The following is a 27735-nucleotide window of genomic DNA, read 5'->3' on the forward strand; positions in this document are numbered from 1 at the left end:
TACGCCCCCCGTAGATCAAACTTAGAGAACCATTGGGCCCCCTGAACCTGATTAAAGAGATCAGGAATCAAAGGAAGGGGATACTGGTTCCTTACAGTGACCTTATTCAAGTTACGGTAGTCAATGCATGGCCTAAGACCACCATCCTTCCCTACGAAGAAGAAGCCAGCACCTACCGGAGAAGTAGAGGGGCGAATGTAACCCTTGGCCAGGCATTCCTGGATATACTCTGTCATGGCTTCACGTTCGGGACAAGAGAGATTAAATATCCTACCCTTAGGGAGCTTACCTCCTGGTACCAAATCGATAGCGCAATCGTATTCTCTATGAGGAGGTAACACTTCGGAGGCCTCCTTAGAGAAAACATCAGCGAAGTCCTGAACAAACTCAGGTAGCGTGTTCACCTCCACAGGGGGAGAAATAGAATTAACAGAAAAACATGACGTCAAGCATTCATTACCCCATTTGGTAAGATCCCCAGTATTCCAGTCAAACGTGGGATTATGCAACTGCAACCAGGGAAGGCCTAAAACCAAATCGGACGATAATCCCTGCATCAACAGTACAGAGCACTGCTCCAAATGCATGGAGCCAACAAGGAGTTCAAAAACGGGTATGCTGTGTAAAATAACCATTAGCAAGAGGAGTGGAGTCGATACCCACTACCGGGACAGGTTTAGGCAAATCAATCAAAGGCATAGCTAGAGACATAGCAAATTCCACAGACATGATATTAGCAGAAGACCCTGAATCCACGAAGGCACTGCCGGTAGCAGACCTACTACCAAAAGAGACCTGAAAGGGAAGCAAGATTTTATTACGTTTCATATTTACGGGAAATACCTGTGCGCCCAAGTGACCTCCCTGATGATCACTTAGGCGCAGAAGTTTTCCGGCTGCTTATTCTTACGCCTAGGACAGGTGTTCACTTGATGCTTGTCATCGACACAATAGAAGCAGAGACCATTCTTCCTGCGGAACTCTCTACGTTGTTGGGGGGACACGGAGGCCCCGAGTTGCATAGGTACCTCCGAGTCTTCCGTGGAAGAAAGAAGCAACGGAACCTCGAGAGGCATCATGGGGGAGTCAGAGGAGAAAACACAAAAACGTTCACGTTGTCGTTCCCTGAGACGTCGGTCAAGTCGTACCGCTAAAGCCATAACCTGGTCTAGGGAGTCAGAAGAGGGATAGCTAACTAGCAGGTCTTTCAGGGCGTTCGACAGACCCAACCTAAACTGGCACCTTAAGGCAGGGTCATTCCACCGAGAAGCTACGCACCACTTCCTAAAGTCAGAGCAATACTCCTCAACAGGTCTCTTACCCTGACGTAAGGTCACCAGCTGACTCTCGGCAAAGGCAGTCCTGTCAGTCTCGTCATAAATGAGTCCGAGAGCAGAAAAGGAAAGATCAACGGAGGAAAGTTCAGGGGCGTCAGGAGCCAAGGAGAAGGCCCATTCTTGGGGCCCTTCCTGGAGCCGGGACATAATTATATCCACCCGCTGGCTCTCAGAACCTGAGGAGTGGGGCTTTAAACGAAAATAGAGCCTACAACTCTCCCGAAAGGAGAGAAAAGTCTTCCGGTCCCCTGTGAACCAGTCAGGCAACTTGAGGTGGCGTTCAAGAGGTGAGGTGAGGGGCACTACCATGGTAGCATCAGGCTAGTTGACCCTCTGAGCCAGGGCCTGGACCTGTAGGGAGAGACCCTGCATTTGCTGAACCAGGGTCTCAAGGGGGTCCATAGTAGTGTGAAGGACCAAGGGAGAGTAGGTATATGGGCTTGTGATTATGTAATGATGGGGGTAAGGAAACAGACAAGTGAGCCCTAATCTACCCGCCACTCAGTCCCTGCCTACTTGCAACGACCCGCCCTAGGCGACGGGGTACAACTGGGCGACGGTCCCTACGCTCAATAAGTGCACGACAGACAAACAGACAAGGGTACACAGAAGCAAGGGAAAAGGGGCAGCTGCCCACGGCAACACCGTGAGCAACAAGAGTGGTGAACGAGCCGAGTCAAACCAGGAGTGTACGAGGTACCAAACGCAGAGCAGGAGAGTAGTTAACAAGCCGAGTCAAACCAGGAGTGTACGAGGTACCAAACGCAGAGCAGGAGAGTAGTCAGTAAGCCAGGGTCAAATGGTACAAGAAGCTGCAGCAGGGCCAGGAAACCAAACGAGAAGAATCACAAGCAAGGAGGAACAGGAAAGGCAGGTATAAATAGACAGAGGGCGGGAGCTAGCTCCGTCTGGCCAGGCTGTGATAGGCTCTCCCACTCCTAAGCCTGCCACCCTGAGTGGTGGAAGATGGAGTCAGTCTCACAGACATAGAAGCAGGTGCAGACTGATTACTTATGGGCGTGGATACAGAAGCTGTGCCTGGCAGATCCTTAACAGCAGCATGTCAATTTATGCTGCGTTTTTGTTGATTTTCTGTTGAAACCCAAGTGTTTTGCGACCTTTGTGGCGTAATCGCAGCGTTTACGCCGCAAAAATCGCAACGAAAATCATACTTACCCAGAACACCCTCCTTCTTTTTGCAGTCTGGCCTCCTGGGATGATGTTGCATCCCATGTGACCATTGCAACCAATCACAGGCTGCAGTGTCACATGGCCTGCAACGTCATCCATTCATCTAAATGGTCTTTTTTTCTCTAGCAAACAAATGGATTTCTGAATGTTTCTGAAATCCAGATGAATGGAACTGATTTTCAGTTGCAGAAATTTCTGAAAACAAATCTCCCGCATGTGAATCCACCCTTAGCCTTTGTTCACACATTGCAGATTTTCTGAAGATTTTGCATTTATTTCTTAAGCCATAACCAGGAAGACTAACCAAATCTAGCTAGTGATAAAAAGAGCAGTTTATTTGGCCTTGCATTTACAGTAACATATCAGCTAGTAGATTATGAAATGTAGTCTGGCTTTACATAAAATAGAAGGAGTCACACGCATAGTGTAAACTATATATTTCACTATTCGACATAGAGCATGGCAGCAGTGGATACGATTTGGTCCCCATTCATGGAAGCCCGTATATTGTTTATGAGTGCAGACACAAATTGTTGAAAAAATAATAATTACTTGTTTCTGCTGATAGGCTGCAAGGAATTTGGTTTCTTCATGGCTTCCCTGCTCTATTACTAAATTGCTCCTACTCATAAATGGACACATTTCAATAACAGTAGTACCGTATATTTGAAAAGTGATGATGTAATGAAACTTATTTTTTATTATGCAAAGCATTTTAACCTTATGAAATTGAATACTCTAATCTTCTGTCATCAGTATTGCAACTTTCAAGGTTCATTGTATTAAATATTGCCTTGATCAACATATTTAATGATATTTGATTATAGTTTATAATATGTTGAGATTTATTATAAAGTTGTGTAGACCTCTGATTCAACGCAGTAGAAGCAGAAAAGCCGTTCCACAACACGCATGAGAAAACTAAATTGATTTATACTAGGAGCATGAATTGTATGTAATTCTAGTACTTAGTCTACTCTTCTTAACAAATAGAACAGACATTGATCATACATTCTTATGCTTACCTTAGGTGGAGAAGCCTGAAAGAGTTACTCCATCTATGCTTCAGATTTGTCTGTTTTACACAATCACAGTGAGGCTTGCTCCCTACTGGAATAAGGTTGGACATTTCCTAATTCAAGGTGAAACACTTTTGTATCATTTGTTGTTTCTTGGTGAGAAACATAAAAACACTATGATTTCATTACTTCCATTGAAAGTATATAAATGCATTAAGAACCTACAATAAGCTTGACATTTGATACTGGGAACCTAACCCTCAGGCTGCTGATACACTTTAGATTAATGTCACAAGATTATTTTAACAATCTAATGTGCCTGGTGGCCTCCCTACAGTCCTTCAATCTCATATAATGTATGTGTAAAAATGAGGATGCATGTTGAACACCTACATTCCAAATCCTTTCATTGTACCGGTAGATAAGCCGCTACTAGAGATGTCTAATAGGGGTTCGTCTCCCGCTCACCATTGAAATAAACATGCAGAGTAGGCTAAACCAAATGCGTATGTTTATTAAGAGGTCTGTTTATTGACTTAAAGGGGTACTATGGGCATTTTATATTGGTGGCGTATCCTTAGGATAGGCCATTAATATCAGACTGGTGGTGTAATGATGGGGTAGGGAGACAGACAGGTGAGCCCTAATCTACCCGCCACTCAGTCCCTGCCTACTTGCAACGGCCCGTCCTAGGCGACGGCGTACAACTGGGCGACGGTCCCTACGCTCAATAAGTGCACGACAGACAAACAGACAAGGGTACACAGAAGCTAAGGGAAATGGGGCAGTTGCCCACGGCAACACAGTGAGCAACAAGAGTAGTGAACGAGCCGAGTCAAACCAGGAGTGCACGAGGTACAAATCGCAGAGCAGGAGCGTAGTCAGTAAAGCCAGGGTCAAAAATGAAGCAAGGTCAATAATCATAGCAGGAGCAGCAGAGCCAGGAAACAGAAAAGAATCACAGGCAAAGGAGGAGCAGGAAATGCAGGTATAAATAGACAGAGGGCGGGAGCTAGCTCCGTCTGGCCAGGCTGTTATAGGCTCTCCCACTCCTCAGCCTCCCAGCCTGACTGGTAGAAGATTGTGTCACTCTCTCAGACTTAGGAGCAGGTGCAGACTGATTACCCACGGGCGTCGACACAGAAGCTGTGTCTGGCAGATCCTTTACAGGTGGGGGTCCGACTCCCGGCACTCCCTGCCGATCAGCTGAATAATGGGACCGCGGTGTTCGTCGCTGCAGCCTTTTCCCTGTTTACAGGCACAGAGCCGTACACATCTGTAGCTGCTGTGCATGGAATTGCAGTTACTGTCCCATTTAAGTGAACAGATGTGTTTAGTGCTGTGCCTGGTAAATTTTGAAGAGGCCGTGTCGACGAACGCTGTGGCCCATTCTGTCAGCTGATGGGCAGGGGTGCCAGGATTCGACCACCACTGATCTGATATTGATGGTCTATCCTAAGGAAATATCCCCACTGTGGCCCTAGTCTGCTGTTAGGGACACATGGTAGGGCCCAAAAATATAGAAGCACAATGTGTCTTTCAGTATACAATTTTAGCTTGAATTAATTTTAGTCCCAATTTCACGCCAGCAGAGGATTTGAGCTGGCTGCACAAAGTAACACCCCCAGAACCGTATTTTGAATACTGCAGCCCCTAAGGTATTTATCTGGGGGTGTAATCAGAGGCGTAGCTAGGTTCTCCTGCACCCGGGGCAAAGATTCAGATTGGCGTCCCCCCAACTTATTTCCCGACATCTCCTTCCCCCTCGCCATGTTTGCTTTCTCTACTAATCAATGAGGTGTCATTTTTTTTCCACAATTTTTTTAATGTAACCCAAGCATAAAACCATTTCTAAATTTTACAAGCGATATAGTTATATAAGGGAGTTATTATAACAATAAATTAAAAGAAAATAAATGAAAGAGGTCACACACAGCCCCCTCTTGTATATAACGCCACACAGCCCTCTGTAGATAGTGCCACACACATCCTCCTTGTAGTTAACGCCACACAGCCCCCCTGTTGTAAATAGCTCCACACACATCCCACATTGTAGAAAGCGCCACACACAGCCCCCTTGTAGATAGTGCCACACACAGCCCCGCTTGTTAATAGCACCACAGACACACACCGTTATAGATAGTGCCACACAAAGCCCCTCTCTTGTAGATAGTGCCAAACACACCCCCCTTGAAAATAGCATCACACACACCCCCTTGTAGATAGTGCCACACACAGCCCCTCTCTTGTAGATAGTGCCACACACATCCTTCCTTGTAACTAGTGCCACACACATCCCCCTTGTAGGTAGTGGCACACACAGCCCCTGTCTTGAAGATAGTGCCACACACATCCCCCTTATAAATAGTGCCACAAACATCCCCCTTGTAGATAGTGCCACACACACCCCCTCTCGTAGATAGTGCCACACACACCCCCTCTCGTAGATAGTGCCACACACAGCCCCCTGTTGTAGATAGCTCCACACACAGCCCCATGTTGTAGCTAGCGCCACACACAGACCACTGTTGTAGATAGCTCCACACAGCCACCCTTGCAGATAGCTCCACACAGCCACCCTTGTAGATAGCTCTACACAGCCACCCTTGTAGATAGCTCCACACAGCCACCCTTGCAGGTAGCTCCACACAGCCACCCTTGTAGATAGCTCCACACAGCCACCCTTGTAGATAGCTCCACACAGCCACCCTTGTAGATAGCTCCACACAGCCACCCTTGTAGATAGCTCCACACAGCCACCCTTGCAGATAGCTCCACACAGCCACCCTTGTAGATAGCTCCACACAGCCACCCTTGTAGATAGCTCCACACAGTCACTCTTGTAGATAGTGCCAAACAGCCCCCCTTGTATATAGCGGCATACAGCCCCCTTGTAAATAGCGGCACACAGCCCCCCTTGTAAATAGCGCCACACTGCCCCTTGTAAATAGCGCCACACTGCCTCTCTTGTAAATAGTGCCACACTGCCCTCCTTGTAAACAGCGCCACACAGCCCCGCTTTGTAAAAAGCGCCACACAGCCCCGCTTTGTAAAAAGCGCCACACAGCCCTCCTTGTAAACAGCGCCACACAGCCCCATTTTAAACAGCACCACACAGCCACCCTTGTAGATAGTAACACACACAGCTCCCCTTGTAAATAGCGCCATACAGCCCACCTTGTAGATAGTGCCACTCACAGCCCGCTGCCCCCCTTGTAGATAGCGGCACACTCCCCCCCCCTTGTAAATAGCACCACACTCCCCCCCTTGTGGATAGTGCCATACACAGCCCGCTGCCCCCCTTGTAAATAGTGGCACACCCCCCTTGTAAATAGTGGCACAATCCCCCCCTTTGTAAATAGCGCCACACTCCCCCCCTTTTACTTAGCGCCACCCTGAAAAACAGCGGCGAGTGTTAGCGGTAGCCTACCGCTACCACTCTCCGCTCTGCCTAACATGACTCACCGGAGGAGCTGAGTAGGTCATGCAGCGCAGGCAGCGGCGGAGTTCGTTCTGACTAAGGTCGGTGACAGCCCAGGAGTTGACCAGTCCAGTCACCTGACCTGAGTCATCTGACCTCATGTCACTGACGTGAGGTCAAGTGACTGGACTGGCCATCACAGATCCCATTCAGAACGCTGCCACATGAACTCCTGGCACTTCCTAATGCTGATCGCTGCTGCAGGTGTCCGACATACAGGGCACCTATCAGCAGCGATTAGCTGCTCTGCGGCGCCCCCCTTCCCTACCACCTAGTTGCGCCTGGGGCACATGCTGCGCCGGCCCACCTTTAGCTACGCCCCTGGATGTAATGCACATTTTGAGCCCATCTGTTTATGCAGAAATTTAAAGGACACATTTTTCCTAAAAAGTACATAAAACGGAATAATTGTACCCCAGCATTGATTGTGTTGTTTCTTCTGTGTTCAGAAATATCCCTACTTTAACCCTAATCGGCTGCTTGAATAAATGGTGGGGCACAAAAGGAAAGGAGCACACTGTGGCACAATTTTAGATGATTTATAGGCCCTATTCAATGCGATGTAATACCCCAGAATTGACTCCATTTTAAAAACCACACACACATTTTAGTTGAGAAATTATGAAAAGCTGGAGTGAAAAATTTAAAATTAGTTTTTTCACAAATCTGTCATTTTAAGGGCATATTTGTAGCGAAAAGTGCATGAAACTGAAGGAATGCACCCCAATATTTATCGAACATTCTTTTGTGTTTAGTAATATGGCTGTAGTCTGCTGCCTTGCCAAGCGGCAGGGCCCGCCAGTCCCTGCCTGGAGTTGGTAGCAAGCGGCCGTCTCACCAGGCAAAACAGGGGTCGGGTGCCCCCATTCTCTAGATAGGTGCGAATCCCAGAGTGGGAAGCCGCATCTATCAGACATTTATGGCATATCTTGTGGATATGCCATACATGTCTGTGTAAGGAATAACTCTTTATCCCCTTAATGCATAATCACGTAACTGTACGTAATAAGGGTTAAGGGGAAGTATGGAGTGCGCTCCATACACAGCGGGTGATGGCTGTGTAATACAGCCGACACCTCACTGCAATGGGCGGAATCAAATATCACTTTGATTCCGCCTGTTTAACACCTTAAATGCCAAGGTCAATCGCGACCTTTAAAGTGTTAGAATCACGGGGGCGCCCCCTCAAACAAGCCATCGCGCCCCCCCACCCGCAACACGATTGGGCAGTTACAACGGTTATGGCAGCCTGGTGGCATAATAAGGGCCCACAGGTCCGCCATTTTTGTACTCCTTTGAAGCTCTGCCTCCGGAGGCTGTCAGAATCACGATATACTGCAATACATTAGTATTTTTTCCTGAAAAAATTTACAGTAACATATCAGATAGTAGATCAATTCTTCAAGTCCCCTAGGGGGACTAATTAAAAAAAAGTAAAAAAGAGTTAATGTTTTTCTTATGTTTCAAAAAAAGTATTAAAAGTTAAAAAAAAAACCTTTCCACATTTTTTCCCTAAATTAATGTTAAAAAAAATGAAAAGTTAACATAACTGGTATTGCCACGTCCGTAAAAGTCCGAACCATCACAATATAGCATTGTTTAACTCGCTAGGTGAATACCGTAATAAAATATATATTTAAAACAAACAAACTGATGTTTTTTGGTCATCTTAGCGCTCCAAAAAAATGAAATAAAGTGATCAATAAGTCGCATGTACCCCAAAATGGTGTTGGTGACAACTACAGCTCTCCCTGCAAAATGTAAGCCCTCACATCGCTATATTGATGGAAAAATGTAAAAGTTATGGCTCTCAGAATATGGCGACACATAAGATTTTTTTAATTGAGCAAATAGTTTTATTTTTTTAAAAGTGGTAAAACTTAAAACAAAACATATAAATTTGGTATTGCCCTAATCGTATAAACCTGTAGAATAAGGTGAATATGTAGTTTTTACCGCCTGATGGACGCCGTAAAAAAATAAATATGGCGTAATCTCTGTCTTTTGCCCATTTAACCCCACAAATAAAAAAAATTCAGCTTCCTAGTACATTATGCAGTACAAAAAATGGTGCCATGAAAAACTACAACTTGTCCCACAAAAAATAAGCCCTAATATGGCTATATCGATGGAAAAATTAAAAAATTATAGCTTTTGGAAGGTGGGGAGGAAAAAACAAAAGTGAAAATCCGAAAAAGGAATTCAACATTTTTTTTACATTTCAAGTAATAAAAGTCAATGTGGACATGTCGCAACGCGCAAGTTGGCGCGACATCACAGTTGCAAAAAAAACGTTGTGTCACAGTTAGGCATCATTTAGACGAGCGTAATATACGCGCGTGCTTTTCACGCGTGTCGTACGCACCTATATTAGGCTATGGAGCAGTGCAGACAGTCCGTGAGTTTTGCGCAGTGTGAGTCCGCTGCATAAAACTCACGACATGTTCTATATTTCTGCGGTTTTTGCACATCACGCACCCATTGAAGTCAATGGGTGCGTGAAAACCACGCAGGTCGCACGGAAGCACTTCCGTGCGAACTGCGTGGTTCGCGCAACAGCTGTCATTCTCTGAATGTAAACAGAAAAGCACCACGTGCTTTTCTGTTTACAAACATCCAAACGGAGTGTCAAAATGATGGCGGCTGCGAGAAAATCTTGCAGCCGCGCATCATACACTGATGACACACGCAGCTGTTAAGTGCCTTTTGCGCACGCAAAACGCTGCTTTTTTTGCGTGCGCAAAACGCACACGCTCATGTAAATAAGGCCTTACTTGCAGGTTGCAACGCGACCACATTGACTTTCATTACTTGCGGTATAGGCTATGGGACATAGCATTCTTTGGCTGTGTGACTTGTGTTGGTACAAAGTCACCATGTAGCCCCAGCATTAGAGAGGCTCTGTCACCAGATTTTGCAACCCCTATCTGCTATTGCAGCAGATCGGCGCTGCAATGTAGATTACAGTAACGTTTTTATTTTAAAAAAACGAGCATTTTTGGCCAAGTTATGACCATTTTTGTATTTATGCAAATGAGGCTTGCAAAAGTCCAAGTGGGCGTGTTGAAAAGTAAAAGTACAACTGGGCGTGTATTATGTGTGTACATCGGGGCGTTTTTACTTCTTTTACTAGCTGGGCATTCTGACGAGAAGTATCATCCACTTCTCTTCAGAACGCCCAGCTTCTGGCAGATCACGCTGTGACGTCACTTCCCCAGGTCCTGCATCGTGTCAGACGAGCGAGGACACATCGGCACCAGAGGCTACAGATGATTCTGCAGCAGCATCGGCGTTTGCAGGTAAGTCGATGTAGCTACTTACCTGCAAACGCTGATGCTGCTGCAGAATCAACTGTAGCCTCTGGTGCCGATGTGTCCTCGCTCGTCTGACACGATGCAGGACCTGGGGAAGTGACGTCACAGCGTGATCTGCCAGAAGCTGGGCGTTCTGAAGAGAAGTGGATGATACTTCTCGTCAGAGCGCCCAGCTAGTAAAAGAAGTAAAAACGCCCCGATGTACACACATAATACACGCCCAGTTGTACTTTTACTTTTCAACACGCCCAGTTGTACTTTTGCAAGCCTCATTTGCATAAATACAAAAATGGTCATAACTTGGCCAAAAATGCTCGTTTTTTAAAAATAAAAACGTTACTCTTATCTACATTGCAGCGCCGATCTGCTGCAATAGCAGATAGGGGTTGCAAAATCTGGTGACAGAGCCTCTTTAGGGTAATGTTACATGTGGCGGATTTACTGCAGATTTTACCTGCGTATTTGCGCAGGTAAAGTATACTGTGGATTACAGTACAAGGCAAGTAGATGAGATTTTACAAATCTCATCCACATACTACAGACATTTTACACTGCAGATTTTGAAATCTTTTGAAATCTTTGATATGTCGTTAAATTAATATCTTTCCATAAAAGATTCATTTTGAGGGAGTTAAAGGGGTTTTCCAGTGCCCATAAATTGATGGCCTATTCTCAGGATAAGCTTTCAATATCTGATCAGTTGGGGTCCGACTCCCGGTACCCACGCCGATCAGCTGTCTTGTAGCGACCGCAGCATTCGTTCAAGCGCTGCTTCCCCTTCATTTCCGTTACTTCTCACACTGTGAATCATCGATACACTTGTAGCGGCGGTACACAGTATTACAGTCACTACAATGAAAGAAGGCTGTAATACTGTGAGCCACCACTACAAGTGTGTTGGTGATTCACAGTGTGAGCAGTAAAGGAAATTAAGGGGAAGCAGCGCTGCAACCCCTTCAAAACAGCTGATTGGCTGGGGTGCCAGGAGTTGGATCCCGACCGATCACATTATTGATGGCCTATCCTGAGGATAAGCCATCAATTTATTGGGACTGGACAACCCCTTTAATGTTTTTTTATATCACTTCACAACATCTGTAATGGTCGTATGGTGTCAGCAAACCAGCTTTGGAAAATTGCTCTCTAAAAGCCAGTTTGCGCAACATTCATTATAAGCTACGCCTTGCGCCCAGCGTGCAAGAAATGCACACATATTTGGTATCTCTGAAGTCGGCAGAAGTTGCCAAATATACATTTAGGTGTGTTTATCCAGTAGCATGCACCAAGTGTAAAAAAAAATCAAACCAAAAAAGAAAAAGGTTCCGGACAAAACCAGCACACACTGGGTAACAAAAATAATAAAGTTTTATTTAATTTAGTTTTAAATATTAAAATATATATGTGAGGGAATAATTTCCCTGAGCAATACATATGACAACAATATTATTAAAATATAAACCTAAATCACCTAGCCGGGTGATAATACTGCAAAAACAATGTTATATCAATAATAACACAAGTTATGAAAAACATACAGATGTATCAAGATGTATTAGTAGGGATAAGAAATCCCTATAGTAGTGCAGATATTATTCTTCCAGGAAATATAGCATATAGCCAGGCATGTAAAGCACAAGCAAGTTGATCCAATCAGAGGTATACTCATCTATTTGTAGGTGTTAAGGGGCTCCATCGACAAATAGATGGCTTCGATAGTAACCAAAGTTCTGTTGTGTGTCCACTTCTTGAGCAAGTTTTTCAGCCAAGTATACAGGCAGTACTACAATCACGTCTTTCAGGATGGAGCCAGCGATGACTCACCATTGGTTATACAAGGAGTTCTGGTTCTATGCTAAAAAGCCAGCGATGTTTGGGTAATCTCATCCGGATCTCACAGAGTTATTCACCACGTGGTGTACCCAGGAGATCTATTTGTGCAGCTTGTATGCATGCAAAGGGAGTGCACGGCGTGCTGGCGTCACTCACAGCCGTGACAAGACAGAGTAATAAGTTCAGCTTACGCGTTTCGTCCCAGCTGGGACTTTCTCAAAGCAAGGTATAGCAATTATGTTACTGACACCTTTTTATAGTATTTACATTTAAAGGTGCAGTATCAGTCATTATAGAGCTTTCATTAGTTAACTCTAAGTTTGGTCACCTTCGACCAGTATAGATAGTATAATAGTATAAATGTCATAATGAAGGGAAAATTCTAACACAAACAAATATGCGTATATAAGAGACACAGTATTGCTCCCAATGTGTTGGAGCTCTTAGTAAGGCCCTGAACAGCATAAACTGATGTAAAGCATCAGAAAAAAGGAGAAGTACCATTTACAATAATATAAATTCTGTCATGGATAGGTGCCCTCTCCAAACAAGAAAAAAAAGAAAGAAAGCCTCGTTTTATTGATTTTTTTCAAATAGCCCCTAGAACGGAAGTGCTCAGATAGTTCAAGAGCTTCAGATTTGAACACGTCAAAGTTTGTACAGTTTCTTCAAATGCGAAGAAATTGGCAACCTGGAATTCCCTTAATTTGTGATGGGGATGGTGGCTACTTGCTGCCAACAAGGTATTTCCAGCAGTCGGTTTTCGATACTAGTTATTAACCTGTTGTTTTACTTATAGATATTTAAGTCTAAAAAACGTATTGATATCTCACTATAAGTATAGGTTAATAAGATGTTAAGGGTGTTCTGGTTCAGTTCTTTAACAAACAATTCTAGTTCCTGAACTGATCCCTTAAAGCAGACAAAAATATCGTCCATGTATCTGAGCCAACGGACTACATGTTTTTTTGAAGGAACAGTTACCATAGACAACAAATTCCTCCCACCACCCCAGGTGCAGGCAGGCATACGATGGGGCACAAGATGACCCCATTGCAGTCCACTGCACCTGTCGATAGTATTTACCATCAAAAGAAAAACAATTATAATTCAAAACAAATTCCAACATTTCGATGATAAATTCATTCTGGTGGGCACATTCACCACCCCGGCCCTCCAAGTAGTGTGACGATGCTTTTAGTCCGATCTTATGAGGGATGGAGGTAAACACGGACTCAACATCTAAACCAACCAAAAGAAAGTCTGAATCCAAATGTCAGTCTTTGAACTTTCGTAGGAAGTCACCCGTGTCTAGCACAAATGAAGGAAGATGGCATTTTTGGTTTTGTCGCTGACCGGCTCCCTGTCGCCATTGGGTTGGGCCGTCCTAATCGGTTTGCATCTGCGGACAGCGATATAGGCCGGTGCTGCCCCTGTGCTGTCACTGAAACAGGTGCCGTTTTCTGGGGTTGGACTGGTGTATGTTGCTTGTCTGGCTACACTTTGTCATATTGGATGGATTCCTACTTTTCTAAGATACTTATACTTTTTATTCCTAAGCATTAAATTATGGTCACTATTCGGTCTATCCTGGAAACTGGTGGATTTTCTGTCCGTCCTTGTCTGAGACTCAGTCTGAGCAGCCTTGTGGTGTGCCCTGACTGGCTCCACGTCCATGGTGGCGTTGGCTATATTTGGTGGTGTTGGCTATATTTGGTGGTGTTGGCGATATTTTGTTCCCCCTGCTACCGATAGGGATCCGGTCCGTGACTGCCATTTAGGCATTGTCGCCATCTATTTTTGCCCACATCTATGGATGGGGACCTGGTCTGGTGCGGCCCCTGGACTGTCTTGATGACTGGCTTCTGGCCATGGTTGGATGGACAGCTTCTGGTTCTGTTAGGTAACATGCTTCCTATTTTGAATATACAGGGTGGGCCATTTATATGGATACACCTAAATAAAATGGGAATGGTTGGTGATATTAACTTCCTGTTTGTGGCACATTAGTATATGGGAGGGGGGAAACTTTTCAGGCTGGGTGTTGACCATGGTGGCCATTTTGAAGTCGGCCATTTTGTATCCAACTTTAGTTTTTTCAATGGGAAGAGGGTCATGTGACACATCAAACTTATCGAGAATTTCACAAGAAAAACAATGGTGTGCTTGGTTTTAACGTTACTTTATTCTTTCATGAGTTATTTACAAGTTTCTGACCACTTATAAAATGTGTTCAAAGTGCTGCCCATTGTGTTGGATTGTCAATGCAACCCTCTTCTCCCACTCTTCACACACTGATAGCAACACCGCAGAAGAAATGCCTCCCGATCTGACCCCCTTAGACTTTTATCTTTGGGGTCATCTGAGGGCAATTGTCTATGCTGTGAAGATACGAGATGTGCAGCAACTGAAACTACAGATACTGGAAGCCTGTGCTAGCATTTCTTCTGCGGTGTTGCTATCAGTGTGTGAAGAGTGGGAGAAGAGGGTTGCATTGACAATCCAACACAATGGGTAGCACTTTGAACACATTTTATAAGTGGTCAGAAACTTGTAAATAACTCATGAAAGAATAAAGTAACGTTAAAACCAAGCACGCCATTGTTTTTCTTGTGAAATTATCGATAAGTTTGATGTGTCACATGACCCTCTTCCCATTGAAAAAACTAAAGTTGGATACAAAATGGCCAACTTCAAAATGGCCGCCATGGTCAACACCCAGCTTGAAAAGTTTACCCCCTCCCATATACTAATGTGCCACAAACAGGAAGTTAATATTACCAACCATTCCCATTTTATTTAGGTGTATCCATATAAATGGCCCACCCTGTACTTACAATCCCATGATGAGAATTTGCTATCCTAATTATTATTATACTTTATTTATTATAATTTTTTATTTTATTTATTAATTTTTTAATTAATTTTATTTCTGTAAAGGATCTGCCAGGCACAGCTTCTGTGTCAACGCCCATAGGTAATCAGTCTGCACCTGCTTCTATGTCTGTGAGACTGACTCCATCTTCCACCACTCCTGGCAGGCTTAGGAGTGGGAGAGCCTATCACAGCCTGGCCAGACAGAGCTAGCTCCCGCCCTCTGTCTATTTATACCTGCCTTTCCTGTTCCTCCTTGCTTGTGATTCTTCTCGTTTGGTTTCCTGGCCCTGCTGCAGCTTCTTGAACTATTTGTCCCTGCTTCATACTGACCCTGGCTTACTGACTACTCTCCTGCTCTGCGTTTGGTACCTCGTACACTCCTGGTTTGACTCGGCTCGTTCACCTCTCTTGTTGCTCACGGTGTTGCCGTTGGCAACTGCCCCATTTCCCTTAGCTTCTTTGTACCCTTGTCTGTTTGTCTGTCGTGCAGTTATTGAGCGTAGGGACCGTTGCCCAGTTGTACCCCGTCGCCTAGGGCGGGTCGTTGCAAGTAGGCAGGGACTGAGTGGCGGGTAGATTAGGGCTCACTTGTCTGTTTCCCTACCCCCATCATTACATAATCACAAGCCCATATACCTAGTATACCCTGGTCCCTGACACTACTATGGACCCCCTTGAGACCCTGGTTCAGCAAATGCAGGGTCTCTCCCTACAGGTCCAGGCCCTGGCTCAGAGGGTCAACCAGCCTGATGCTACCATGGTAGTGCCCCTCACCTCACCTCTTGAACCCCACCTCAAGTTGCCTGACCGGTTCTCGGGGGACCGCAAAACTTTTCTCTCCTTTCGGGAGAGTTGTAGGCTCTATTTTCGCTTAAAGCCCCACTCCTCAGGTTCTGAGAGCCAGCGGGTGGGTATAATTATGTGCGTAGCTTCTCGGTGGAATGACCCTGCCTTAAGGTGCCAGTTTAGGTTGGGTCTGTCGAACGCCCTGAAAGACCTGCTAGTTGGCTATCCCTCTTCTGACTCCCTAGACCAGGTTATGGCTTTAGCGGTACGACTTGACCGACGTCTCAGGGAACGACAACTTGAACGTTTTTGTGTTTTCTCCTCTGACTCCCCCATGATGCCTCCCGAGGTTCCGTTGCTTCGTTCTTCCATGGAAGACTCGGAGGTACCTATGCAACTCGGGGCCTCCGTGTCCCCCCAACAACGTAGAGAGTTCCGCAGGAAGAATGGTCTCTGCTTCTATTGTGGGGATGACAAGCATCAAGTGAACAACTGTCCTAGGCGTAGGAATAAGCAGCCGGAAAACTTCCGCGCCTAAGTGATCATCGGGGAGGTCACTTGGGCGCACAGGTATTTCCCGTAAAAATGAAACGTAATAAAATCTTGCTTAACTTTCAGGTCTCTTTTGGTGGGAGGTCTGCTACCTGCAGTGCCTTCGTGGATTCAGGGTCTTCTGCTAATATCATGTCTGTGGAATTTGCTATGTCTCTAGCTATGCCTTTGATTGATTTGCCTAAACCTGTCCCGGTAGTGGGTATCGACTCCACTCCTCTTGCTAATGGTTATTTTACACAGCATACCCCTGTTTTTGAACTCCTTGTTGGCTCCATGCATTTGGAGCAGTGCTCTGTACTGTTGATGCAGGGATTATCGTCTGATTTGGTTTTAGGCCTTCCCTGGTTGCAGTTGCATAATCCCACGTTTGACTGGAATACTGGGGATCTTACCAAATGGGGTAATGAATGCTTGACGTCATGTTTTTCTGTTAATTCTATTTCTCCCCCTGAGGAGGTGAACACGCTACCTGAGTTTGTTCAGGACTTCGCTGATGTTTTCTCTAAGGAGGCCTCCGAAGTGTTACCTCCTCATACAGAATACGATTGCGCTATCGATTTGGTACCATGAGCTAAGCTCCCTAAGGGTAGGATATTTAATCTCTCTTGTCCCGAGCGTGAAGCCATGAGAGAGTATATCCAGGAATGCCTGGCCAAGGGTTACATTCGCACCTCTACTTCTCCGGTAGGTGCTGGCTTCGTCTTCGTAGACAATAAGGATGGTGGTCTTAGGCCATGCATTGACTACCGTAACTTGAATAAGGTCACTGTAAGGAACCAGTACCCCCTTCCTTTGATTCCTGATCTCTTTAATCAGGTTCAGGGGGCCCAATGGTTCTCTAAGTTTGATCTACGGGGGGCGTATAACCTTATCCGCATCAAAGAGGGGGATGAGTGGAAGACTGCGTTTAACATGCCCGAAGGTCATTTCGAATACCTCGTCATGCCCTTTGGGTTGTGTAATGCTCCCGCGGTCTTCCAGAATTTCATAAATGAGATTTTAAGAGATTACCTGGGGGTATTTCTTGTAGTGTACCTTGATGGCATACTTGTGTTTTCTAAGGACTGGTCCTCCCACATTGAGCATGTCAGGAAAGTGCTCCAGGTCCTTCGGGAAAACAAACTGTTTGCTAAGACCGAAAAATATGTGTTTGGGGTGCAGGAGATACCATTTTTGGGTCAAATCCTCACTCCTCATGAATTCCGCATGGACCCCGCCAAGGTCCAGGCTGTGGCGGAATGGGTCCAACCTGTCTCCCTGAAGGCGTTACAGTGCTTCTTGGGGTTCGCTATTTATTACAGGAGATTTATCGCTAACTTCTCGGTCATCGCTAAGCCTCTTACGGATCTCACTCGCAAAGGTGCTGATCTCCTCCACTGGCCTCCTGAGGCGGTCCAGGCTTTTGAGATCCTTAAAAAGTGCTTTATCTCGGCCCCGGTGCTGGTTCAGCCCAACCAAATGGAGCCATTTATCGTGGAGGTTGACGCGTCCGAGGTGGGAGTGGGGGCTGTCTTGTCCCAGGGTACCAGGTCCCTCACCCATCTCCGTCCCTGTGCTTACTTCTCCAGGAAGTTTTCGCCCACTGAGAGTAACTATGATATTGGCAACTGCGAACTCTTAGCCATTAAATGGGCATTTGAAGAGTGGCGCCACTTCCTGGAGGGGGCTAGGCACCAGGTAACTGTCCTTACCGACCACAAGAATCTGGTTTTCCTAGAATCTGCCCGGAGGTTAAACCTGAGACAAGCTCGATGGGTGTTATTTTTTACCAGATTCAACTTTTTGGTTACCTATAGGGCTGGGTCTAAAAATATTAAGGCTGATTCACTGTCGCGTAGCTTCATGGCCAGCCCTCCTTCGGAGGAAGATCCTGCTTGTATTTTGCCTCCAGGTATAATCATTTCCTCTATTGATTCTGATTTAGTCTCTGAAATTGCGGCTGATCAAGGTTCAGCTCCCGGGAACCTTCCTGAGAACAAGCTGTTTGTTCCCCTGCAATTCCGGCTAAGGGTACTTAGGGAAAATCATGACTCCGCACTATCTGGTCATCCAGGCATCCTGGGTACCAAGCACCTCATTGCCAGAAACTATTGGTGGCCTGGGTTGCCTAAAGATGTTAAGGCCTACGTCGCCGCTTGTGAAGTTTGTGCTAGGTCCAAGACTCCCAGGTCCCGACCAGCGGGCTTACTACGTTCTTTGCCCATTCCCCAGAGACCTTGGACCCATATCTCCATGGATTTTATCACCGATTTGCCTCCATCTCAAGGCAAGTCGGTGGTGTGGGTTGTAGTAGACCGCTTCAGTAAGATGTGCCACTTTGTGGCCCTCAAGAAACTATCCAATGCTAAGACGTTAGCTACCTTGTTTGTCAAACACATCCTGCGTCTCCATGGGGTCCTTGTCAATATTGTTTCTGACAGAGGGGTACAATTTGTTTCATTGTTTTGGAGAGCCTTCTGTAAAAAGTTGGAGATTAATCTTTCCTTCTCCTCTGCCTTCCATTCTGAAACTAATGGCCAAACTGAGAGGACTAATCAGTCTCTAGAACAATATTTAAGGTGTTTTATCTCTGACTGTCAATATGATTGGGTCTCCTTCATTCCCCTCGCCGAATTTTCCCTTAATAACCGGGTCAGTAACTCGTCAGGGGTCTCCCCCTTTTTCTGTAATTTTGGGTTTAATCCACAGTTCTCCTCCATTTCACCTGGTAGTTCCAACAATCCCGAGGTAGAGGTCGTTCATCGGGAACTGTGCACAGTCTGGGCCCAGGTTCAGAAGAACCTAGAGGCGTCCCAGAGCAGACAAAAAGCTCAGGCAGATAGAAGACGTTCTGCTAACCCCTTGTTTATGGTTGGGGATCTGGTATGGTTATCGTCTAAGAACTTGCGCCTTAAAGTCCTGTCCAAGAAGTTTGCTCCCCGGTTTATAGGGCCGTACAAGGTCATTGAAGTCCTCAATCCTGTCTCCTTCCGACTGGAGTTGCCCCCATCTTTTCGAGTACACAACGTGTTTCATGCCTCCCTCCTTAAACGCTGCTCCCCGTCCTTGGCTCCCTCGAAGAAACCTCCTGTCCCCGTTCTCACCCCTGAGGAGGTAGAATTCGAGGTGGCCAAGATTGTGGACAGCAAGATGGTCCAAGGCTCCCTCCAGTACCTGGTCCATTGGAGAGGATACGGGCCTCTGGAGAGGACTTGGGTACCCGCCCGGGATGTTCACGCTGGGGTATTGGTCAGGAGGTTCCACCTTCGTTTCCCCAATAAACCAGGTCCACCTAGAAAGGGTCCGTTGGCCCCTCATAAAAGGGGGGGTACTGTAAAGGATCTGCCAGGCACAGCTTCTGTGTCAACGCCCATAGGTAATCTGTCTGCACCTGCTTCTATGTCTGTGAGACTGACTCCATCTTCCACCACTCAGGGTGGCAGGCTTAGATGTGGGAGAGCCTATCACAGCCTGGCCAGACGGAGCTAGCTCCCGCCCTCTGTCTATTTATACCTGCCTTTCCTGTTCCTCCTTGCTTGTGATTCTTCTCGTTTGGTTTCCTGGCCCTGCTGCAGCTTCTTGAACTATTTGTCCCTGCTTCATACTGACCCTGGCTTACTGACTACTCTCCTGCTCTGCGTTTGGTATCTCGTACACTCCTGGTTTGACTAGGCTTGTTCACTACTCTCCTGCTCTGCGTTTGGTACATCGTACACTCCTGGTTTGACTCGGCTCGTTCACCTCTCTTGTTGCTCACGGTGTTGCCATGGGCAACTGCCCCATTTCCCTTAGCTTCTTTGTACCCTTGTCTGTTTGTCTGTCGTGCACTTATTGAGCGTAGGGACCGTCGCCCAGTTGTACCCCGTCGCCTAGGGCGGGTCGTTGCAAGTAGGCAGGGACTGAGTGGCGGGTAGATTAGGGCTCACTTGTCTGTTTCCCTACCCCCATCATTACAATTTCCTTTTCTTTTCTCTCTTCCCTTTTTTTCTTGTTTGGAGAGGGCACCTATCCATGATTTTGACAAAATTAATATTATTGTAATTGGTACTTTTCATTTTTTCTGATGCTTTACATCAGTTTATTCTGTTCAAGGCCTTACTAAGAGCTCCAACACATTGGAAGCGATCTTGTGTCTCTTAAATACGCATATTTGTTTGTGTTAGAATTTTCCCTTCATTATGAAATTTATACTATTATACTATCTACAGTGGTTGAAGGTGACCAAACTTAGTGTTAACTAATGAAAGCTCTATTATGACTGATACTGCACTTTTAAATGTAAATACTATAAAAAGGTGTCAGTAACATAATTGCTATACCTTGCTTTAAGAAAGTCCCAGCTGGGACGAAATGCGTCAGCTGAACTAATTTCCCTGTCTTGCCACTGCTGTGACTGACGTCTACACGCCGTGCACTCGCTTTGCATGCATACAAGCTGCACAAATAGGTCTCCTGGGTACACCACGTGGTGAATAACTCTGTGAGATCCGTATGAGATTACCCAAACATCACTGGCTTTTTAGCATAGAACCGGAACTTCTTCTATACCCAATAGTGAGGAATCGCTGGCTCCATCCTGATAGACGTTATTGTAGTACTGCCTGTATACTTGGCTGGAAAACTTGCTCAAGAAGTGGATACACAAAAGGAGAACTTTTGTTACTATTGAAGCCATCTATTTGTCCATGGGGCCCCTTGACACCTACAAATAGATGAGTATATCTCTCATTGGATCAACTTGCTTGTGCTCTACATGCCTGGCTATATGCTATATTTCCTGGAAGAATAATGTCTGCACTACTATAGGGATTTCTTATCCCTACTAATACATCTTGATACATATTTTAATAATATTGTTGTCATATGTATTGTTCAGGGAAATTATACCATCACATATATATTTTAATATTTAAAACTAAATGAATTAAAACTTTATTATTTTTGTTACCCAGTGTGTGCTGGTTTTGTCCAGAACCTTTTTCTTTTTTGGTTTGTCATTATCATCCCAGACGGCACCGTGTAATATTTATTGCATTGACTGGGAAGTGCTTTAGGATTTTTAAATTGTAAAAAAACATCACCTAAAATCACATATTCACATTTATTTTCCATTTCCTTTCCATTTTTCCCTCCATATTTAAATAAAAGTAAAATATATTGATTATTTTTTTATACAATATGGAAGTTCAATATGAGAAAAACAGACCAAATGCATGAAGGTTGAAAAAGTACTAGAACAACAATTTGCTTTTAAATTGACCCATGGCTAAAACTTGAAAATGGGCCTGGTCAGGAAGTGGTTAAAATGGAAAAATGTGTCAATAAATAAATGTGAAAGATTTAAAAATTAAAAACATTTATAATCTAAACAGGAGTGGTAGTTTTTAAAACAATCCTTTATACAAAGGTCAGGTTTGGAGGGGCATGTGTTGCATTGATAATGTGTATCTTTACAAGGTTCCTCTTTGAAAATAGATGCAACATCTTTTTAGTGGCTGTATGTTTTTTTTCTGTGGGAGGCACCTCTGAATGAAAATAACGCCCTCAAACTATCCTTGAATGTTGTCCTTCTGCCCTGTCTTCAAAAATAATTTTATGTTTTTCTAGTATTCCAGGTATGTCCAGGTATGTGGTATGTCCGATAGCCGGAAGATCTGTACAACATATATGGGTTGTACATTGCTATTTTGACGAGATTACTATTTTTTATACCAGGATCAGGTCCTGGATTTCCTTATTGCATTATAGGGATTACTCATTTTGTTGGAATGATCGACCCCCACATGTATTTTTTAAATACCTGCATACATACAGGCTTTGGGGTCCCAGCAGATGTGCCACGCATGGGAACGAGAGTGCTTGTACATTATGTATTGTTGCACGCATATGGACTTTTTTTTGTCCCTGTGCTTCAAGAAGAGCACCACACAAAGCATTGTATACGTCGCTTAGGCCGTATACATTTACTAAGCCATGCATATATATATATATATATATATATATATACATATAGCTATATATACAGTGAAGGAAATAAGTATTTGATCCCTTGCTGATTTTGTAAGTTTGCCCACTGTCAAAGACATGAACAGTCTAGAATTTTTAGGCTAGGTTAATTTTACCAGTGAGAGATAGATTATATAAAAAAAAAAAAACAGAAAATCACATAGTCAAAATTTATATATATTTATTTGCATTGTGCACAGAGAAATAAGTATTTGATCCCTTTGGCAAACAAGACTTAATATTTGGTTGGAAAACCCTTGTTGGCAAGCACAGCAGTCAGACATTTTTAGTAGTTGATGATGAGGTTTGCACACATGTTAGATGGAATTTTGGCCCACTCCTCTTTGCAGATCATCTGTAAATCATTAAGATTTTGAGGCTGTCGCTTGGCAACTCGGATCTTCAGCTCCCTCCATAAGTTTTCGATGGGATTAAGGTCTGGAGACTGGCTAGGCCACTCCATGACCTTAATGTGCTTCTTTTTGAGCCACTCCTTTGTTGCCTTGGCTGTATGTTTCGGGTCATTGTCGTGCTGGAAGACACAGCCACGAGCCATTTTTAATGTCCTGGTGGAGGGAAGGAGGTTGTCACTCAGGATTTGACGGTACATGGCTCCATCCATTCTCCCATTGATGCGGTGAAGTAGTCCTGTGCCCTTAGCAGAGAAACACCCCCAAAACATAATGTTTCCACCTCCATGCTTTACAGTGGGGACCGTGTTCTTTGGGTCATAGGCAGCATTTCTCTTCCTCCAAACACGGCGAGTTGAGTTAATGCCAAAGAGCTCAATTGTAGTCTCATCTGACCACAGCACCTTCTCCCAATCACTCTCAGAATCATCCAGATGTTCATTTGCAACTTCAGACGGGCCTGTACATGTGCCTTCTTGAGCAGGGGGACCTTGCGGGCACTGCAGGATTTTAATCCATTACGGCGTAATGTGTTACCAATGGTTTTCTTGGTGACTGTGGTCCCAGCTGCCTTGAGATCATTAACAAGTTCCCCCCGTGTAGTTTTCGGCTGAGCTCTCACCTTCCTCAGGATCAAGGATACCCCACGAGGTGAGATTTTGCATGGAGCCCCAGATCGATGTCGATTGACAGTCATTTTGTATGTCTTCCATTTTCTTACTATTGCACCAACAGTTGTCTCCTTCTCACCCAGCGTCTTACTTATGGTTTTGTAGCCCATTCCAGCCTTGTGCAGGTCTATGATCTTGTCCCTGACATCCTTAGAAAGCTCTTTGGTCTTGCCCATGTTGTAGAGGTTAGAGTCAGACTGATTAATTGAGTCTGTGGACAGGAGTCTTTTATACAGGTGACCATTTAAGACAGCTGTCTTTAATGCAAGCACCAAGTTGATTTGGAGCGTGTAACTGGTCTGGAGGAGGCTGAACTCTTAATGGTTGGTAGGGGATCAAATACTTATTTCTCTGTGCACAATGCAAGTAAATATATATAATTTTGACTATGTGATTTTCCTTTTGTTTTTTTAATATAATCTATCTCTCACTGGTAAAATTAACCTAGCCTAAAAATTCTAGACTGTTCATGACTTTGACAGTGGGCAAACTTACAAAATCAGCAAGGGATCAAATACTTATTTCCTCCACTGTATATATATATATATATATATATATATATATATATATACACACACACATATATCTCTCTCTCTCTATATATATATATATATATATATATATATATATATATATATATATATATATATATATATATATATACTGTGTATATCTCAAAAGACTTTCAGAACTATATTGGTTTCAATGGTGACGGATCTGGTGCAAATGGTTTCCGTTTGTCTCCGTTGTGCAAGGGCTCTGTCGTTTTGACAGAAGCAATACCGTAATCGACTGCGCTAATCATTCCGTCAAAACGACGTAACTCTTGCACAACGGAGACAAACGGAAACCATTTGCACCGGATCCGTCACGATTGAAATAAATGGTGATACAAACGGAAACCTTCGGTTTACGTTTGTTTCAGTCAGGTATCTGTTCTGTCGGAAAGCTCAGACGGAACGCCAGAATGGAGCCCTGACACAGATGTGAACGAAGCCTAAACTGTATAATAAACTTTTTGGGTAATTTTATTAGTTTGTATTTTTTATTTATTATAACCCCTTTGCTCAAATGAACAAATTAACTTCTAATAAAATATAACCCTAAGGCCCTATTCACACAACAGGAAGTCTATGGGGACGTGTAAAGCACGGCTGTTACTCGGATGTGATCAGAGTGACAGCCGTGCTTTCTGCAGCTCGTTCGCTCTCTTCTCCTTCTCACAGTGCGAAGTGCATAGGAGGAGGGTATTTTTTTGCTCCCTGTAGGAGCGGAATCCCCAATCCCCGGCCACAGCGTTGCCGAAGCTGTGGTCGGGGATTCTGCTCCAGGAAAAGTGCCTAACTTCACTGTCTATATATGGACAGTCATGTCAGGGCCATCTCCTGGTGCGGTCCCCTACTGCTGAAACGGAATACCTGGCGCTGTGGCTGATGTTTTCGCTCCAGGAGAAGTCCCTGACTTCACTGTCCATATATGGACACAGTGACATCAGGGACTTCTGAAGCGGAATCCCCGACGCTGTGGCCGGTGATTCCAATCCAGGAGAAGTCCCTGACTTCACTCTCCATATATGGACATTGAAGTCAGACTTCTCCTGGAACAGTCCCCTACAGTGGTGCTATCTACAGGAAGGTAGGGTGGTGCAATTTATGGGGGGTGCTATGCAAAAGGGGGCTGTCTAGCACTACCTACAGGGGGGCTGTATCGCATTACCTACAGGGGGCTGTGTGGCATTACCTACAGGGTGGCTGTATGGCACTACCTACAGGGGGGCTGTGTGGCATTACCTAGAGTGGGCTGTGTGGCATTATCTACAGTGGGCTGTGTGGCATTACCTACAGGGTGCTGTGTGGCATTACCTACAGGGGGCTGTGTGGCACTACTTACACGGGAGCTGTGTAGCACTACCTACAGGGGGCTGTGTGGCACTACCCACAAGGTGAGCTGTGTGGCACTACCTACAAGGGGGGCTGTGTGGCACTACCTACAGGGGGCTGTGTGGCACTACCTACAGGGGTTGTGTGGCACTACCTATGGGGAGCTGTGTGGCATTACCTATAGGGGGACTGTGTGGCACTACCTACAGGAGGGCTGTGTGGCATTACCTACAGGGGGCTGTGTGATGTTACCTACAGGGAGCTGTATGGCATTACCTATAGGGGGCTGTGTGGCACTACCTACAGGGGGGCCGTGGCAGTATCTACAGAGGGAAGTGTGGGGCAAAAAATTTACAAATTAAATTCATCCGTTTTTAAAACGGACAAAGAAATACACGGATGCAAAATGGGTCAAAATCGGCTGTTAAAACTGGAAACACGGCCCGGAACGGATGCAAAACGGCAGAGAAAAACGGAGCATTGTACTGTGCACATTAAAATCAATGTTTTAATTAACTACTTTTTGCAAAAAAAAAGGCAATACATGTTTTGTTTTTAAGTGTGTGAAGCTGTGTATTGTTAGCTGCATCTAAAAAATTTAAAGGTTAGAATTATTTTTTATTTTATAGGGGCTGATTTTTTATCAAAATACGGAAAGCAGGATGCAGTTGGTAAGTAAACCATAAGCTAACCATGGGTAAAAGCAAAAAAGAGTAAAAATAGTTTTAATTGTTCTGTTAAAAAAATACAAAAAAAGATACAGATCATTCCTCTTTCATTTAGGGGTGTAGCTGGCGGGATATGTGTCACAGATGCTACAAACCTGGGTGGGGGGCGCTCTCACTTGACCATGATATTTAGGTGATACAGAGCAGAGATCTAAATTTTTGCCTCAGGTGAAAGAAAGCATAGCTGTAACGCATTTTTAAGGGCCTGCCTGTTCACATCAGTGTCGGGTTCCGTTTGGGGTTTCCGTTCATCTATTTAGTCAGAGGAACAGATGAACAGAAATCAGAGCGAAAACTATAGCCTTCATTTGCATTACCATTCATTTTAATGGTAATGCTGGCGTTGCAGTTGGTTTCCATTTGTTTCTGTTCTGTAGTTTCCGTTATTTTCACAGAAACAATAGCCGACTGATACGAAAACTACACAATGTCAAGTTATAAATTTACATGTGCACAACTAATAGTCAGTAATGCAGGCAACAAAAATTTGTTTTACAGCTACATAAATAAAACATGGATTGGATTTTATATATATATATATATATATATTATATATATATATATATATATATATATATATATATATACACATACAGTATGAAGGCAGAGACCCTGCAGATTGTTAAAAATTCACCCCATTGTTTACATTAATTTATGCCATCATGCAACTTTGATTCAAACTTTGATGTTACGCAAAATCTACATAAAAAATTCACGTTTGTGTCTACAACTCCAAGCAAAGCCCTGATCAAAACGGCTCAGGTGTGGAGTTCATAATTGCCACATGTTTGAAGTGAGAGGACAAACAGCAAATCTGGTTTTCATCTGCATGCTGCAGTTTATGTAGTGGGCCTTCATTTAAGCTAACCTGGGGTAAGGTGCCTAAGGAAACACTTTTCTTCACCTTTGACTCTGTCATGGTTATGGACTCTGCTGCAGAGTACTCCTCAGGTTGCAGTTCCCAGAATAGTTTCCGATCAGTGGTAACTGCAGTAACGCAATCATGAGCAGTGGTCAGTCAGACGAAGACAGTGGTCAGAACCAGAGGTCAGAATCTGTGGACCATGGAATGGACAGAAGATGATATATGAAACCTAGGCAAGGATCAGGAGTCAGCAGCCAAGATGACAAATCTGCGTGAACAATATCACGAACAGAGCAAGGTGGAACCAGGAGTAACAAAATCATAATATGAGTGCTAGAGGCAGACATTGAGCATGAAAATACTTAGTAGGTGGGTTCAGGGTTTAAGTCCCAGATGCCATGGCAACGCAATGCAACTGACCAATCAAACAGAGCACTGGATAAAGCTCTGAACATCTGACAGAAGTATCAGAACAATTAAAGCATCAACTGCATGTGACAATCAGTGATTTTCCCCCATAAGCATCATGTATACAGCAGCCGTAGGCATAGCTTTGGAATATCTGACAATTTGTGGCCCGTTTTACCTGACACCAACCATAAACCCCCTCCCCTAGGAATCCAACTAAAATAAAGGCAAAAGCAGCGTGACTTGGGAAAAACGGCCACAGCAGCCTCTTTATTATTAAAAAATATAACCATATATACTTATATATACAAATTCATATATATATATATACATATAGAAAATAATGCTAATAACATAATAAACTTAACTGATTTCCCCCTATCAATACATCATATATC

The 27735-nt window shown here is 44.4% G+C and overlaps 1 protein-coding gene across 7 annotated transcripts in view; it reads left to right on the plus strand.

Annotated features, from left to right (window-relative positions):
• The window catches only part of C5H18orf63 (chromosome 5 C18orf63 homolog), a 100397-nt gene that overhangs the window by 25757 nt on the left and 46905 nt on the right, over positions 1-27735 (plus strand). For all 7 annotated transcript variants that reach the window (XM_075826485.1, XM_075826484.1, XM_075826486.1 and 4 more), the window contains 2 exons: positions 3559-3670; positions 25966-26007. In XM_075826485.1, the coding sequence (XP_075682600.1) occupies positions 3559-3670; positions 25966-26007 (154 nt within the window). The remainder of the gene's footprint in view (positions 1-3558; positions 3671-25965; positions 26008-27735) is intronic.

Source organism: Rhinoderma darwinii, chromosome 5, assembly GCF_050947455.1.
Source record: "Rhinoderma darwinii isolate aRhiDar2 chromosome 5, aRhiDar2.hap1, whole genome shotgun sequence".
In the NCBI taxonomy this organism is placed as follows: Eukaryota; Metazoa; Chordata; class Amphibia; order Anura; family Rhinodermatidae; genus Rhinoderma; species Rhinoderma darwinii.